Here is an 18,040-nt window from a genome sequence, read left to right as displayed (position 1 = left end):
ATTCAGCTGCTTCTCTATTCAGACACTCCCTCTGCTCTTTAGGCACTTGTTCAAATTTTTCTTCTGCAACTAACAGACTGCAACTGGTTTTTATGTTGTAACATCTCAGCAATAACAGATCAGATGTCACCCTAGTTGGTTTATTTGTTTTGGGAACAGAAGAGAGTGGGAATGGGTCATTTGCTTGGGCAGCTTCAGTGAGGATATTGTTGGGTTTTTATCAAAGTTAAAACATTTTAATTATATCCTGGCATATTTCAGTATGAACCTCATTCACAAAAATGCACTGGAATTCTTGCACTTGAATATTGCATAATACAAAATTTAATGATTTTATTCAGCATTTTTAAGTCATTAATTGTATGAAAAATCAGATTGAAGAAAATATTTACATTTGTAAGAATGTTTCATTTTTAAGTTGGTACCTTTTTACTTTCCAGGGATGCAGTTGTTTCTCATACTGGAAACACAGAAGTTTTCAGCAATTTCAGTCTGATTATTCTTTTAAAGCGACTTTTGGATTACACATAGCAGTTGGAACAGCATAACATTAAACATCTAAAAAAACCTCCCATTGTGAACTTAAAAGAATGGTTTCTCATGGGTGAAGTAGTTTTCTTTTCTGTGACTGTCCATCCATTATTTCCTTTCTCTGTTCATTCAAAGGGGAACAATCAGTCTTGGAAGGGTCATGTAAGATGAGAAAATGAAAAATAAATTGAAGAGAAGAAATACGAAAAAAAACACGTGATTGGTTTACCAGAGGAAATAAAAAGGATTCTGGGATTGTATCTTATTTCTATATGAGTGAACAGGTACAGGAGCAAGAAAGGGAGTAAAGGCTGAAAGACAGTAATAGCACTATAGGGAAAAAAATTCAAAAAGGCTGCAGCAAAGCCTCAGCAAAATAATAGATGACAGCAGTCTGAAGGAGGACGGAGAAAGTGCTGGTGACTGCAGGGCTAGGGATCAAGGATTACTACAGTGAATCAAAAGGAGAAACCTGGAGACTGGAGTCAAGAATGGAGCAACAATACTTTGCATGGACAGGAAGGAAGATACATTCTACAAAAAACCACAACTTAGCACAAAGCATTAGAATAGGGTGTTAAGCTCTTTTGTTTTGAGCTAGATACTGCCTTCATTACAGAAAAGATGGTAAAGAATAGGGGGTTTTGAATGAAAGATTTCTTCAATGAAGTGTTAGTCATTTGGCCTTTACCACAATAGCATGGATACTAACCATTGTCCCAGAGTAGCTGAATAAATACCTAACCTAGACCATCTCAAAAGTCTTTGAAGCCAAGGAATTGAAAGTTCCTTTTTACTTCCTTCCATTCAAATAAATGTTGTAAATTGCTCTGAGATTGCTTAAACTGACTTCCTTAGTACTTGCTCTATGTATCATCATTCGATGCACCTCATTTCTTTTATATACTTCTGAGGACAGTTCAGTGCTGGAAAGGAAGATGATTCATAACATATGAATACTTCCTGAAACTGATACTGCCATATCAGATACTGGTAATAGTAGGTCAAATGAAACTGCTTACAATGACATGCAATAAGCCACAAAAATTCTCTGATTGTCAAGGAGTTACTACAGATTTACATTGACAGGATGGAAAAAAAAAGATGAGGTGCAAGGTGCAAAGAAGATGCGCATTACTACCCAAACAGCAGAGAAAACTTCCACATTACAAAGCCTAATTATGAAATTATACGTCATATAAATGCATGAGGAAAGTACAAATAATAGCAGAAAAAAAAAGAGGATAACAAGAAGCTACTATGAGTGTTCATCTTAATCAAAGCTTGGGATACCTTGTACCTTCAGAGCCCTACACATCAGGCTAATTCTTGATGAGATTTTTTACTCTTCTTTCCAAAGCACTTCATCCACATATTCTACATTTATGGATTCAGGGTATTAACCACTTTCATTTAAAAATAAAATAGCTATAAGTAATTCAAAACCTTTGAGACTTTTCAGTTCATCTGTATTATAAAACTTAATCTAGTTATTAATTGGTGTAATTAAGTAACTTTTTGGTCTGACCTATGACTGCAAGTTAATCACCCTTTTCCTGACTATGTCATTCTTCTATTTAATTCTCCTTAGTACAAACTAGAGCTGGGACAGTCTGTAAGGGGAAGCCATATCAGGTGTGCCTGAGGTCACTTGGTCTGTTCAGCCTGGAGAAGAGGAGACTGAGGGGAGACCTCACTGCAGTTACAACTTCCTCGTGAGGGGAACAGGAGGGGCAGGCACTGATCTCTTCTTTGTGGTAACCAGTGACAGGACCCAAGGGAATGATCTGAAGGTGCGTCAGTGGTGGTTTAGGTTGGATATTAGAAAGAGGTTCTTCATCCAGAGGATGGTTGGGCACTGGAACAGACTCCCTGGGAAAGTGGTCACAGCATTAAACCTGCCAAATTTGGACTCGATGACCCTTGTGGATCTCTTCCAACTCAGCATGCCCTGTTCTGTGATTTGCCTCGCAGCGCACAGGCTGTAGCTGCAGCACCAGGGACAGCGCCACGGCCCCGGCAGGAGCTGTCCTGCTCCCTGCCGCTCATTCCTAGCGCTCTCCTCCAGCTTTCCGAGATGACATGCAGGGGCAAAGGGACGGTAAACATTAAAAAGAAAGCTTGATATTTGAATATATCACCTCCAATTACAACAGTGAATTAATCACACAGGTTTAAAATAGATTACCATGCATCAAACTCCCTGGAGAATCATTATTGAATTCATATTCTTACTATTTAGCAGAGAAGGCAATCATTTCAGTGAAATTCACTGACTACAAGAGGGCATTAAATGAGGTTAAAATAAATTACATAAAATGACAGTGTTTTGATAGTTCCAAATTAGTCTTGGTTAAAGAATCTGTCAATCCTAAATTCCATAGCAAGAAAATAATGAAGTAAATCTCAGTAGCTTGGAATGAATCAGGGTGCCATAAAGAACAATAGTGTATCTGGATTATAAAAAAATTAATAAATCCAAATCAGATGTCAAAGTTCAAGTGAAAGAAATTGTTCCACTCCCCTCAATGACAGGCAAAGCTGCTCTGGTTTTAGTTTGAAGAATCAGTCCTTGAAGAGCTTTACGGATTCTTTTCAACTTAATTTCTAAAAGCACAACAATCACTATTCAATGCTCAAGGGTTGTTGGGAATGTGAGGGAAAGGTTATTGATTTATGCTGGGTGAAAACTTTTTGAGTTCACATTTCAGTCATAAATCATCCTTCACATATGCCAGATCCCAGCCTTTCCAGGGTACAGCAGATCTCATTAGTTCATAACGCCTTAACAAAGACTGTTGGAAAAGAATGGCATGGAAAGTGAAATGAGCTGGAATTTTGACCTTTATTGCCTTAAAACTCTGTGCATCTCTGAGACAAACTAATATTTGTCATTTCCAAAAGCCTTAAAGTAGTATGTTTCACCCAAAGGAAATCTCAAAGGCAGGAGTGACAACACTGCATCTAAAATGAGGCTACACTTATACATTCCTTCATGAGGGCCTATGCTGAACGTATGGTTTGAGAAACAGGAGCCTGTTCCAACCCAAATGATACCTTGAAAACCCAGGAGTACTTTGCTCTCTCATACAGGTAATTGCTTTCTGCAACATTATATTTCTGATGGGTCCAAACTGCACTCCAGTCATCATTTTAAAATACATAGTGCAAATCAAAATGCAAATTAGTTGCAATGGGAACATTCATGGTTCCCTTCTAGACTGCGAAATTAATATCAAAGCACTACTCCTGCTTAGTATTTAAGTTCTAAGGGAATATAAAAGATGGTGGTATAATAAAGAGTAAGCATCAGAACCCAAACTGGAAAAAAAAAAAGTGTTTGGTTTTTTTTTGTTACATAATTCTGTTACTATCTTCCATTACCTTTTTGGAGTGACTTCTAAGTGGGGAGGATGAAAAAAAAAGAATCAAACGCCCCTCCCTCCCCCCCCCAAATACTAAAACAAATCCTCCCAAAACCAGAAAGCATTCAAAAACCTCTACAATGTATGCCTGGATTAATAACCAGTTGATATTTCTACAGCAAAATAAAAATTGCACACATAATACAGCAATGTCAATAATGTGAAATAATTCCACTTGATTGAACTGTAAAAAAGGGGGGGGGGGGGGAAGGGGGGGCAAGTGAATTGTGATGAATTTATTATGAACACTTTTAATTAATTTTTTTAATTAAAAGCATGAAACAATGGAAAACAATTTCACAGAAGTACTTCAATATATACCTGCTCTAAATACCAATATCTGCAAAATTAGAATAAATTTTTATTCATTCCTTTGATATGATAAATTCTAAAGGGAAGTCTCTATAATTACCATATAACAGGTTTAAAAAAATAGTGTTATAATTTCAACAGGAAAATATGTCAAAGGAAAGCAAAGACCATTCCTAAGTACTTGTAATACAAAAAGTGATTTTAATCTTCTGCTGGATAAACATATACAATCCCCATCCACAGGAAAAAAAAAAAAGGTATTAGAAATTATTAACAAATTTCTCCTGTATGAAACTGGAGGGAAAGAGTGGAAAAGGAGACTATGCAATCCTTTATTTAGAAAAAAACCCTCACATAAATCATGGAAACCCTTGTGGGTCTGCCTCTTTCCTACTGACAGAGTGCTTGTATCAGCACCTATGATGAGAGCCAGGCCTCCATGTGAACAGAGAGTGGAGGAAAAAGAGTCACAATAATCATAGACTCCCAGCTACGGTGCTGCTGCAAAAGTTTGCCCTTGCTTTAAGGATACATAGAAATCCAAGTAACCACCATAACAACACCAGGTTGATTATACTACACCTTCTCTTGTCTATCTATACTTGTAATTTTTTTAATCTACATGAAAATGCTTCTGAAATTTGAGTTGAAGAGCAATGAAAACAACACTGCAAATTTATGTCTAGCTTGCTAGAGATAAGTAGGGCATTTTATAGAATAAAAACACAGTTTAAAGATTCTATGCACAAGGCTTAAACCAGCTGCCTTAAACTAGCAACATACCTAGAAGACTATGCAGTAAATTACATTTAATTCAGTGAAATTGCACATACTTAACCTTTTGTCTGATCCTTTATTGTTTTTAATCTGGGTCAGTGAGGGAAAACTACCAGGGTCACATCCACTCTGCCTGTGGCATTTTAAAAACAATACCACTATTTTTCTCTACTGTAATATCAAGTAATCAACATATTGCCACAAACTTCTCTATTTGCACTGCTTCCAACTAGCATGTTTTTTTAATTACAAAATGAAGTCTAGCAACTTCAGGAGGATCTACTTGAAACTGCTTCCTAATGAAAAGTTAAGTTTCTGACTTGACACCAAAGCCCCTCTTTTACAGATTCCACCCTACCTTCCAGAGATCACTGCAGCAAAATCTAGGGACCATATGGAGAGACATACAAACTCAACAACGAATCAAGGAAACACAGTATATGCTCAGGAAAAAATTGTGAGTCACAGAAAATAATTTTATAAGCTTTTTATATGACTATTTTTGCCACTGTACTAGTCCTCTTGCAGTGCAGATTTGAATGACCTTGCCTCAGAGGAAGCTTTGCTAAGCACTGTAATCATAAAAACAGTATCTGCAATGTCACTGCTTCATAAATCTCTACTGTGCTCAAAGTATAAACTCTGATACATGCATGAGTATAAACACCTTGAAAATGTGTGTTTTATTTTGAACTTCTGGTACTCATTGAAAAACATTTATACTCAAATTTATGTAACTGTATCAATGTTCTAAGAATACAGTAAAACAGCAGTTATTTTTGGAAACTGCCTAGGATAATCCTTCATATCTAAACTATCTATTTATTTCCTGGAATAGATACCAGGTAACATTATAGACTTAAACTGTTATTTTAGGACTGTCTGATCTTTTATTTATTTGAAAAGGCATAAAGAGGAGGCCTCTAAAGAAAAACAAAAATGAGATAGAGGAATTTATGAGTCACAACAGGGCTGGAAATTCTCAGTGCTTCTTTATGCTGTCATTCTACAGAGCAGAGCTGCTCTTGAGGCACATGTTAGAACAAAACAAACCAAGAACAATCACAATAATCTATCACCAATGAAATGGTAACACGGAATCACTATACTCCAAATATATTATACCTTACCATGTCATATGTGCAGAAGTTAAACTGAAAGACAAAATAATTTATCTTACAATTTCCCATCTGCCAAAGTTACATGTCTTTTTAATATAATATTACCAGCTGTTGAATCCTATCAAAATAAGGTATAAATCCATTTTGGAAACTGAAAGGAGCCACAAATTATTTTGAATAGGCAACAGTTCTAATTCGAGATAGAAGTATAGAGTTTTTAAACGATAAGTAAATTCACTAGTAATTTAAGAGGAGAAAGTGGGAAGCACAGATTATACCTAACTGCATATATTAAAAAGTAATCATAGATTCTATACTAACTTTATTAGTAAAAAAATATTAAAATATTTTAGAAAAGCAGTAGAACTTCAGAAAAAGCAAATATGAAAAATAACAAACAAACTTATTTTTGTTTTGTTTATTTATTAAAGAAAGATCCTGAACAGCAAACAAATTTCAGAAAATCAAATCTATTTTTATGAAGCATTGAGAATAAATGTTTCTCAGTATTGCTATCAGGAAATATAAAGACAAAGACATACATGCTATTTGTTGCCTACTAGCTCTGCTTCTTTGGGGATATTAGGCAGATACAGGGAAGGCAGAAAGAAATACAGAACACTGCAGACACTGCAGAAAGAAATACAATTATCTGATCTGCTTACAGCCGGTTCTGCAGCTTAAGAAAGGAACCATATTCTTCCCATTTTATAGAACAGAAAGATGCATCACATGAACGCACAAGCAGACCAGATCAATGTTTTCTTCATTCCCAACTTCACACTGTTTTATTATGGTTTATGTAAGATGCCTTGTTGAAAAAGAGACAGACTTTTAATGTGTTCTTAAGCACTGAAGTTCATTACTGAAGTGCTCAATCACCCTATAAATCTACAATTACACTGCAACTACAATTTTTTTAAAGGATTTTGCAGGATTTAGACTGAAGTAAGAGCAAACACTTTAGGATCCTATTTATTTATCACCTTACCTTTTCATCACTGTCAGGTTAAGGATAATAACAGCAGTGATAAACTCCAAGTTGTAATGAATGCACATGGTAACTAAAATTAAAACAGGAACTGATCCCATTTTAAGTATCAGCATTATGAACTCTCTTCTCCATTCAAAAACTATTCACTTGTATAAAAATGGGAAACATCCAGGAAGGGTTGGTTAGCAGGTGTATAAGAAAACTCTGAAGTTTTTCTCATTAATATTTAAATATTTATAGAAGATTTTCACTATATTTTATGAGCGTTTCCAGAGTCTTGTCCTTATCTTTACAAATAAGAATAAAATAGAATAAAAAATACATTTCTATTTGCAAACAAAGAAAACTCATTTTGAAATGAAGGAACAGCTTTTTCCTTGTCATGGAAATGAAACTATCCAATATTCAGCATTAAATGAACTAATCCAAAATATCATTTAGCAACTTTTAGGCTGAAGGCAGAAATAAATTATGACACTGCCCTATTGAAAAGAAGCTTAGGACATATTTTGTTAGAGTACATAAGGAGGACTGATTCATCCATGCAATCACTCCACTGAGACATGCCACTTACGGTGTCAGTCTTCTCACTATTTGGATTTTTTAGTCAACAGGAAGAGACCTAAACCAAGTTGTTATCTCTTCTCTACTTCCATTTAAGGATTTCTTGCTTGAGTCAAGAAAACAACCAAAAATTGAATTCTAGGCTGCTGCGACAGGTGGATCCAAGATCAATACCCAGATTAGTAGCCTTGAAAGATTGGAAAGTTATCTTACATACTTTGTCCTGAGGAAGGTTTTTTTTGTGATTACAAAAAGAAAAACAGCAGTAAAATAAAATCAACACATTTAATTCATAGGGCTTTTACATCAATAAAGAGGATAATAAATGGTCAAAAATCACTACTGATGTAACATCTGGTAAGGGAAAACAAACATAGAAAACACTGAAAAGAAAATGCAAAAGGCTCATATACAAGGTTTGACTCAACAATATTAATTCTTATGAGTAATACATCTCATCACAACAGCCTTCAAACATCCGTACTATCTGTGACACTTAATATTGATTCAGCAACATTTGTTATTATTATTCTGTTATAAGCTGGGAACCTACCGTCTTTGTTCTTCTCCATGTTCACCCGAAGGGACTGTCAAACATTCATCCATGTGGCCATGCAATAACCTCAGAACATCCCCTCCTATCAGGTATCCTTGAATAAAGGGAGAAAATCAAGTGCATTTGTCTGAATGCAGCAAGACACAAAACTATAGCTCAAATTAAAATAAATATTATCAAGTTTATTTCATTTTTTTCATTGGCATTTTATGTTACTTTAGAAAGCCAGAAGAAGGGGAAGATATCTCATACCCTGGAGAGCCAGTTGAACATAGCCAAGTGAGAAAAGCTCCAAGTCAGCAAGTAGGAAAGAGTGGATCAGGAAAAAGAGGAGCCACAGACAGGGGAACTTACAGAGTTACTACAACTCAGAAAAAGACTGAGCCAATGGGAACAAGGAAGCAAGTACTCCTGTCTCAGAGTTCAACATAAAGTGGGAAACTTCCATATTATCTATGCACTTCTCATTTGATTTAAATTAAGGATTCCACTTTATATACTAACATAACAAAGATTGATTTAGTTAGTTCATTACTTTTGAAACCCTTTTATGGAGTATTCGGAGTTTTCAGTGAGTAAAACTTTTGAGACAATTCTAAGCTCTGCTTGACAGAAGATTCACAATCAAAAATAAATTTATTTCACAGAATTTCATAGTCACACAGAATCACAGAGTATACTGAGTTGTAAGAGACCCACAAGGATCACTGAGTCCAACCCCTAGGTGAATGGCCCACACATGAGATTGAATCAGTGAGGCATTTTTTCACCAAATTTTAACCAACTGAGCTAATCTCACTTGGACTACAAATGGAAACTCCTATACATCCAATGCCAATACATCCACTGCACATGCAGGTTCAAAGTCAAGCACTTGGCTTTACAGTATATACGTGTGTTCACAAACTAAGGCACAGAGCATATGTATAGCATCACAGTATTTGAAATAACAGAACATTGGAGCTAGAAGCTGGAAATAAGGCCATCATTCTAATCAGTAAAGATGTTAATAAAATACATGTTTTTTCATCAACCTTTTGCATTACAGATGTGACATAAAAAAAGAAATAGAATTTTATGCTAATCTACAAATACCGTATTAGAATCTAGCAACTGAAGAATACTTAGTACATTTTAAGTATAGTTGAATGGTATTTTTTCAGTCTGACAAGATAAATGTAAACACTTCTTTCCTAAACTCACATTCCCTTCTTGCTAAAACTGGTTAATACAAAATTCTTCATCTTAGTGGGATGCAGTAACATAACTCTTTGGGTTCAGTGTTTCAGCAAAAAGACTTTTAAAAAAATACTACTGGAATAACATTTTGAAATTATGTCTATATTAGCAAATAATGCTGTGCAGTAAGACAAATCTGCACAGGGAAACAGTTTTGAAGGCTCAACACTCACACTGCACACATTTCACTGGTTTATCTTTTACCTTAATATATATATAGATATATACACACACACTGGGTAATATTTCAGGATACATTTTTAAAACCTTTTAAAGGTATATCAAATTAGTATTACATGGCCAACATCAGGACTGACTTTTTAAATTCTTATTTTTGGCACAGAGGAGTATGCCCAGATAGCAGTACTTAATATATTAACTTTTACATGGATTTGTGCCACAATAATTTTGGAGATGTTCTGCCCTGAGTAGCTTTTTAGGTTCGGTTTTGTTTCTAAAGTGACCTCCATTCACTTCACAGTATAGAATTAGCAGAATTACGTGATCTGACTCTAGGGCTCTGTTTTGTATTCAAAAATAAACTGACTCCTGCATTAGCCAGTTTTCCACAAAAGCATGTAAAAAGAAAATATTTTCTTTAACTACTTCCAACATCCCAGTTCTTTTTACAGACTAATTATCCATTATTTTCAGTTCAAAGTAATTTCATTTAACTTATTACTCTATTTTTAATGGGAAGTTTTGATTAAGAGAGTGTATTGTAGCATAGTTATTCCTATAAATTAATATTTTACTTATAAATATGACAAAGCATTTTACAGATATTAACAAAAATACACTTATTTACTTCTTTTTTGAGGCAATTTTCTCCAGGTTGGCTACCATTTTACTGAGGCATAGGGAGTAAGGCCTTACACACTGTCAGCTTTACTCTCCCTTCACAATGGGACTACTTTGATTACAAGAACAGTTGCCAGTTTTGCTACAGTACAGCCTTTTCTCTAATCCTTTCTGGCACTAGCCAGCTGATCTCCTCTAGAAAACATAATGCTTAACAGAGATAACGTCTATATCTGTGGAAAGTGAAAATGGAAAGGCACAGCAAAAAAGAACAAACAAACACACAGAGAAATGCACAGCTACCACAATCATATTACATCATTTTCACATTATTTCCTGGGATTATAAGTATACAATATGACACTATATTACTGTGTATTTCTGCCTCTCAAAGAGATGGACAGGTCACACTATTTAGGTTCACCAGGCAAAGATGCAGCACAGCATAAATCTGGGTCTCTGCTCACAAACTATACTGGGATTATTAACATGAATGGCACATCAGTTCTGGCAGCAGTGAGAATACAAGAACAGAGTTTATAGGAAGGAGCAACAGGGAAAGGTTTTCTCTGTAAAACTTAGGGCGCTGTCAAGCAATGCACTAGCATTTTTTATTAATGGTTAGTACTAGAAACCATATCAGAGAATCTGAATGTGCAGATCGATTCTCATAGATAGAAACAAAATGAGTATATAGAAAGGAGAGTTTGGCAGTGCTGTCCATAAAATCTGAATGACAAAAATGGCAAGAACATTCCATAACTGAGTTTTAAAGTATGCCAGATAAAAAGAACTGATGTGAAATTTCAGTGTATTGCCTTTTAAAGCAATAGTATCTTAAAATCCCAGGATATAAGCAAAGAAAGGACCTGCAACTTTAGGCTTCTTAAGGTTCTATTACAACACCCAACCAGGCTGCAGGAAGTTGGAAATCATTAGACTTTACATTGTGGCACACTTTTCAGAAAAAGACAACTGTTTTTATCTTCTCTGTGGAACCAGCATGGCATAAATTCAGGTAACTTTGTCTTTTCAATGTCAGAAAATTCATTAGAAAGACTCCTCCTTAGTTCCTTAATAAAATAAATACTTCTTTAAAGCTGTTACCTTTCTGTCTTTCCCCTCCTTGTCTGTCCTCCCAACCATATGCTACTCACAAAACCATTCCCCATCTTCACTCTTAGGATTACACATTCTGCTTTCAAGCATCTTGGCCATTTTTTACTCAGTCTCAGGAATGTATAACCATGACTGCATACATGAGAATAATTTGAAATATTTAAAACCAGCATTAAAAGCCTTTTAAAAATATTATGAAAGTTATCATACCTTTATCAAAATGAGATTTGAATTAGTTGTTCAGTATTCAATAAAAATATGTAGAAAACTATCAGTGTAGCTTTCAGTATAGCCTTCCCTCTGTTTTCAGAACATTTCTTTATTTATTTATTGTATTGAATGTTTACACACAAGAAACTCACTCCCACACTTGGCATAATAATTTGTTTTGTAAAGTATTTTATTTACCATCCGTCTTTCAACAATGAAAGTCGAGTCAATCTTACCTTGGGCAACTTCACTTCCTGAACTGATCGGTGCTACACTCCACAGTGTCTGCTGGAAGGCTGCATCAACATGCAAGCTACCATTGCCATAAGAGAGATGCTAAAACCAAGAAAAAGAGAGGCTTTTGTTTGGGGTTAATTAAGAATCTCGTCACACTATACACTAATAATATCAAACACTCTCGTTTCATTTATACATAAATTGTTCCCATTGACTGTATAAGTAAACACAAACTTGCACCTGGGGACCTTTCAGGGGACATTAGAAATAAAGCCAGAATAGTAACAGCATATTTGCTTCAAAGAAACAGAAACACTACAGAACAGGCAGCTGCTTGGGGTCTTAGACCACTCTGAAGAACTTACTGTTAAATGCTGTAGGGTTCTTACATTTGTGTTCTTCCTTCTATACAAAATGGGGTTTTCCACAAAGTTTGAATACTGGGATATGACCTTAACCTCTATTTCGAGTGTAACTCACCACTTGAGTATTTCTTGTAGGCCACTGGCTTCCTAAAATAGCCATCACGTTGAAGAAATTAAGTAAGCAAACCACTGACTTTCTAAGGCACTCCAGAGACTTGACAAAATATATTCTTGCACAAAGTTTTTAAGATCCAAGCAAATCTGAAATTATCTTTCCCAAAAATGCTGGCTTCCTACCTAAGCCTTCAATGACAATACTCCTTTGCTGTTACTCCCTATCTTCTGCCAGCACTGCAGGTCTTTACAGTAAGTGCCACAGGGGCTTCCTCTTCTCAGAATTCCTTGTGGGGCTATGTGTTTGTTCCAGCTAGTTCAGTGACATTATTGACTAAGAAATTCTTTCTGAAAGCATATTATATTGTATCCACACAAAATCGTTTGTCCCACGACATCAGTCAGTTTCATTGATAGACTGGCAGTGCCAACGACATAACCGTATATAAGATTATGGAACCAGGTGTTGTGTGAATAAGCACCCATTTTGAAGTATACTGTCTATCCTTATTAGGTAATAATCTTTCAAGTACAGTAACATTTAGACACTTTCATCAGAACTTTATTTCAAACTACTGGACAGTAACTGTGTTCATAGAGTAGTATACAGTCTCTGTTTTCATGTGTTGTGATCAACAACTTCTGGGTAAAATAATTAACACAAAAATATGGAGATCAGAAGAGGGTAGACTGCCAATGACATGTGCAGAGTTCTTCTGTTTTCCTGACTGCACATCTTCTAGCTGTAAAGCAGTACAAGAAACAGCACATCAGCTCGTTTAGAAGGCTCCATACCAGCTAATGACATAGAAAGGAAGACATCACAAAAGCCAAGTTTACACTGCAGTAGGGTTACTCAGCATATGGAATGGAGAATGTTAATGAACAAACCAGGTCTTCAATTCTTATTTTGCCCTTTTGCAGTTCTATAACATAGTGAATGGCTCAACAGGATGGGAGATTAGAATCTGCAGCACAGCTCCAGTCCCATTTTTTTCCCTGTGGGCCCTAATTTTGTTCTGCTTTCTCTGAGATCACTACATAGAGCCACTTAGTGACATTGGGCAATTCAATCATTGGAGCAAAACAGGAATATTACTTTTTGAGGAAAACTTGTAATTCAGTGTAGACAAAAGAGGAAGAGCATAGCTCCTCTGTCATTTAGATCTGTCATCAATAGAGCACTTCTTGTAGCTACATGCTTTATATATGTTAATGAATTTATTTTCACACACAACGGTTATCAATTGAATTAGTGTTCTGTTTTTACAGACAAGAGACAGGACACAGAACAAAAATACATTGCTGACATCTCTCATCAGAGCATCTGTTATTTTTATTCATTCATTTGACTCCAGTTGCCACTCTGGTTATAATCCAGATGTCTCAGGCTGAGTCACCAGGGAATTATAACTTTAAAAAGTATGGTTTAAATTACCTAATATGGCACATGACCACCACAGCAGCAATTCCCTTCTTCACTTCCCTTCTTCCCTACCATTTACAATTCCATAAAACTATAGTGTTCATCCCCCATAATGATTCAAGGAAGCTTTGATGGTGTAGATGAAACACTCTGTCAATGGATATCCAAGGGTTCAATTATGTCAAATGTATTGCAAAACTCCTAAAAGATTAGTAATGGCAGCAATTTATCCAGACATTGGCTAATTTTTCAGTGCTATACTTTAACAATCTCAATGTTGCTTTAAAGCAATCTGCTCTCTTTCCATAACTTACTGGATTTTATCTGCTTGGGTTTGTACTTTCAGCACAATAAGTCTATCCAAATGAAATGTATTCCAAAATGACACGTTCAGGCTGTGGACATGACACACATACTGATGTTGAACAGTCTCCATATGTACTACCCAGACCTTTGCTAACTGGCATATCAGAGTATCTCTCAGAAGTAACTGGTCACCATTATCATCAAGAGCCACATGCATAGCATATCTTTGCAGGTATGCAGTAAACCCATTTGCAAAGCTGAAATATGTTGCGTTCAGGAACCCTGCTGTCTATTCTAATCTTGATATGGGTCTTTCCCACTAAAGGCAGGTTGTCTCAACCAAATAGTATTTTTTTTTTGCACTGGTGTTCAAGCTCTAACAAGAAGCTAGATATCATTTTCCTACTGATAGACTGATAATCTCCTAAACCAGAACTTAACCTGCAATAGACGTTTTGTCTCTATTCCGAATTAAATCATGCTATTTTATGAATATGGGTTAACACTGGAATCTACAGGCAGAGTCTCATGGATAAACTCAAAGACTCCAGTCTCTGAGAATACTACAAGTTTCCCAGCTGAACCTAACAGCACATTTTAAAATCTGTGCTGCTCTGGGGAAACGTAACATAATAAACTCCCTAGGTATTCAAGAATACAATGTATTTAAGCTCATTGAAGGGCTTAGGAATCAGATAGCAATTTCCACAAAAACCCTTCAGCAGTGATTGCAGCAGCAAAGTTGCATTTACTATAGTTCTGAGAAACTAGATGATATATTTTAAATTTCACAGTCTGCATGAAAGTTGCTGTTCTCCAAAACATGTGTGTGTGCAAAGAGAAAATTGTAAAGGAAAACTTCTGCTTCAGGCTTCCTCTTGGCTAAGGTGTGTCAATACTGACAGTCTAACTATCAATACATATTTCTATTTGCAGTTTGATGATTCTGCCTTCAATTTCAGGCCATTCCAAATAGCAAGAACTGTAAAAAAATAATAAACACTATTTTCTGGTAAATTTTGAGAATCATGTACAAAGCAGAGGACTTCCCAGAATGCTTAGGTATTGCACACAACACCAGCATCAACCACATTCCTTCAGATTTGTTAGTACCAGCAGGTGCAGAGATAGACAGAGGCTATTTTCTTTTCTGTACACAAAGCCTCTGACAGCCCTTCCTATTTCCACTTTCTCTCTTACTTAAATTAGTAAAATGTTCAGGACAAAAATAGTTTCAAACCATTTAGACACCCATCCTCAGTGACTCAAGAACCTCTGAGATGTTCCAAGTCTTGAACAGACACACCAGCCCCACAGCAGGTACACAAGTGAGAACATGTATCAGACTGCAGAGGGGTTGGGGAGGGTGGGGCAGAAGGGATGGATTTATATGCTTCTTTCATTTTCCTCAGTCATTCTGAGACCAGGTAAAGCAAAACTGGAAGTTCACACTGGATATATTTCTATCTTTAGAAAGAAGTCAAAAACAATGTACCTGTATCTATAAATAAACTAAAATACTAAAAAAAACCCCAAGAGTAATTTTTAATTAGGAAAGGAAAATCATTTTGCATACACAAAAGAGAAATTAGCAAGCTTCACCAAAAATTCAAAGGTTAAACTAGATAGTGTCTCTAGAAACAAAAAACCCCCAACTTGTTAATTTCCTACTTATGAGGTATTGTTTCCATTAAAATTTATAACCTGAACCATTGAAAAAGTATTCTGTAACAGAGTATTATACTGAAACTATCATAACTAATGCATATATTTATTCACATGGAAGGGAGATAATGGAAAGAACTACAAGTAATAACTGCATCGGTGTAAAGCTTTTTATAACATTAGGGATATTGTATTTACATCTGAAAGTGTCAATCTATTTATATTCATTGGAGCATCTATGAATACTTTGAAAAAGTTTAACTAAATATGGGTAAATTTACATTGAAGAACAAAAAATTCTTGTCTAACTTTTGACACAAAGTAGGCAAAGCCCAGGAAATTTCAGATGGGTTTCAAGTATGACAAAGTCCTGGTTTCTTTGCATTTATCTGAAGTAATTTAAACAGCTGGCCAATAAATTCAAAAGAAAACACAATTTTTCCATTGATAAAGAAAGGGAATTGGCAGAAATACACTATCTCATTCCCACCCTGCTACTCAGCATAAAAGTAGCATCAGCAAAGGGAGAGTACAAGCTAAAACCCACAGACACTCAGAAACCACCATTATGACTCAGCCACCGAAAACCCACACAGCTGGGGTGCTACAACACAGCTGACTACGGGTAATTGCAGATGCATGGCAGGAAACCATAAGGAGCCCACAGAGGGTAGATGGGAAGAGATTGCATTCCCCCACTTTATAACAGCTTTCCTTCTGCACTGTAACCACAAAAAGCCTGAAGCACATGAGCTACTATGCTTCCAAATGTTTATCATTTTGTATGATTAGTCACATGAGTTTTCATTAACAAATTATTAACTTTACAGAAGCAAGCATCAAAAGTCAGGAAATGTCCAGCAAAGTACCCTATAGAAAAAGAATGACTTCTGGTATTACAGTCTTCAATGGCATGATCTTGTACAGTTTTTTCCACATGTGCTGCCTCACTGTATTTACAGAATAAAGGAGCTCACTTTGTCAGCAGCTGCTCAGTCCTTTGTTTTCTCCTCAATCTTCAGTCTGCAGTCTCATGCTTTATTCAATATAGTTAATTTCTCATAGCTTTGAAAAGAGAATTATTAACTTTCTCATAAGCTTTTCTCTTGCTATCAATTACAGTATTTCACAAAACACAACCAATATTAATGAATTAATTTTCTCAAAATCCCAAAGAAGTAGGAATATAGCCCATTTACCTATGGGGAGTGGAGGTACATATATTACACCAAGAAATTTTTATTAATCTAAGATGCCCAAGTTAAGGTGACAGGGACCTTTTTAATTCCCACTGTAGACTACATTATATGTAGTTTGGTGTTGAAGGCAAAACTTACAGTCACCTCAACTGCAGTAACTGGGCAACTCTGAGACTTCAACCGCTAGCAGAAGGAGGAGACAAGAGACACAACTCCATAAGGATTATTCCCAGTAAGCGATGATAAGTGACCTCTTGAAAGCAAGCCTCATATACAAGAAGATCTGCTCAGCAAATTCCACAGCAGAGTCTGGTACACAATCTCATTCTCCAGGAAAATAATTAACTAAGCAGCATACCATCAATCTTCCAAATGCCATTCCCAGCTTGAAATTTCATCTTCAAAGTTGCTTCATTTCACAGCTTCTCTGCTACTCAGCCCTAACACATCCATCGAACTTTTATCATCACTGAAATAGCATTCCATAAAAGGCCAGTGTGACTGTATACTTAAGAGATTTCATAAAAATATACCAGTGCCATAATTTTCCTATATTCGGGGGGGGGGGGAGGGGGGGGAACCCCACAGTGACAGTAATTTGTGGTTCATGTGGATAACTTGAAAAGCATTTTTTCAGACATCTGTCACTTAAACAAATACAAAAACTACAACAGGAATTGGCTGTCAGCATACCACCTGTGACTCCTGTGCCTTAATACAATGCATTTCCTGAATAGTTACTGATAGTAGTCATCTAGACTAATTGCTCCAGGCCTCTTCCTTTCCAAGTCTTTATCCCTGTCTCACAAGAAATTCTTTACTGTGAAGGTGGTGACACACTGGAACAGGTTGCCCAGAAAGACTGTGGATGCCCCATCTCTGGAAGTGTTCTGGGCCAGGTTGGGTGGGGTTATGAGCAACCTGGTCTGGTGGCCTATGGCAGGGGAGCTGGAACTAGACAATCTTTAAGGTTCCTTCCAAGCCATTTTATTATTCTGTATCTCTCACCTAGCCAAACCAGCTTACTGACCCAATTACAGCCTACCTTATCACTCAGAATTAGGACCTTCTCCTGCTTC

At 36.1% G+C, this 18,040-nt stretch overlaps 1 protein-coding gene across 1 annotated transcript in view; it reads right to left on the bottom strand.

Moving 5' to 3' along the window:
• RYR2 (ryanodine receptor 2) overlaps nt 1–18,040 on the bottom strand; it is a 371,658-nt gene that overhangs the window by 215,710 nt on the left and 137,908 nt on the right. The window contains exons 9-10 of the mRNA XM_071581075.1: nt 11,886–11,985; nt 8,278–8,374 (exon numbers count right to left, since the gene is read on the bottom strand). Coding sequence (XP_071437176.1) covers nt 8,278–8,374; nt 11,886–11,985 — 197 coding nt within the window. The remainder of the gene's footprint in view (nt 1–8,277; nt 8,375–11,885; nt 11,986–18,040) is intronic.

Source organism: Pithys albifrons, chromosome 2, assembly GCF_047495875.1.
Source record: "Pithys albifrons albifrons isolate INPA30051 chromosome 2, PitAlb_v1, whole genome shotgun sequence".
NCBI lineage: Eukaryota > Metazoa > Chordata > Aves > Passeriformes > Thamnophilidae > Pithys > Pithys albifrons.
The sequence above is the reverse complement of the archived record's forward strand: the minus strand, read 5'-3'. Positions and strand labels throughout refer to the sequence as shown.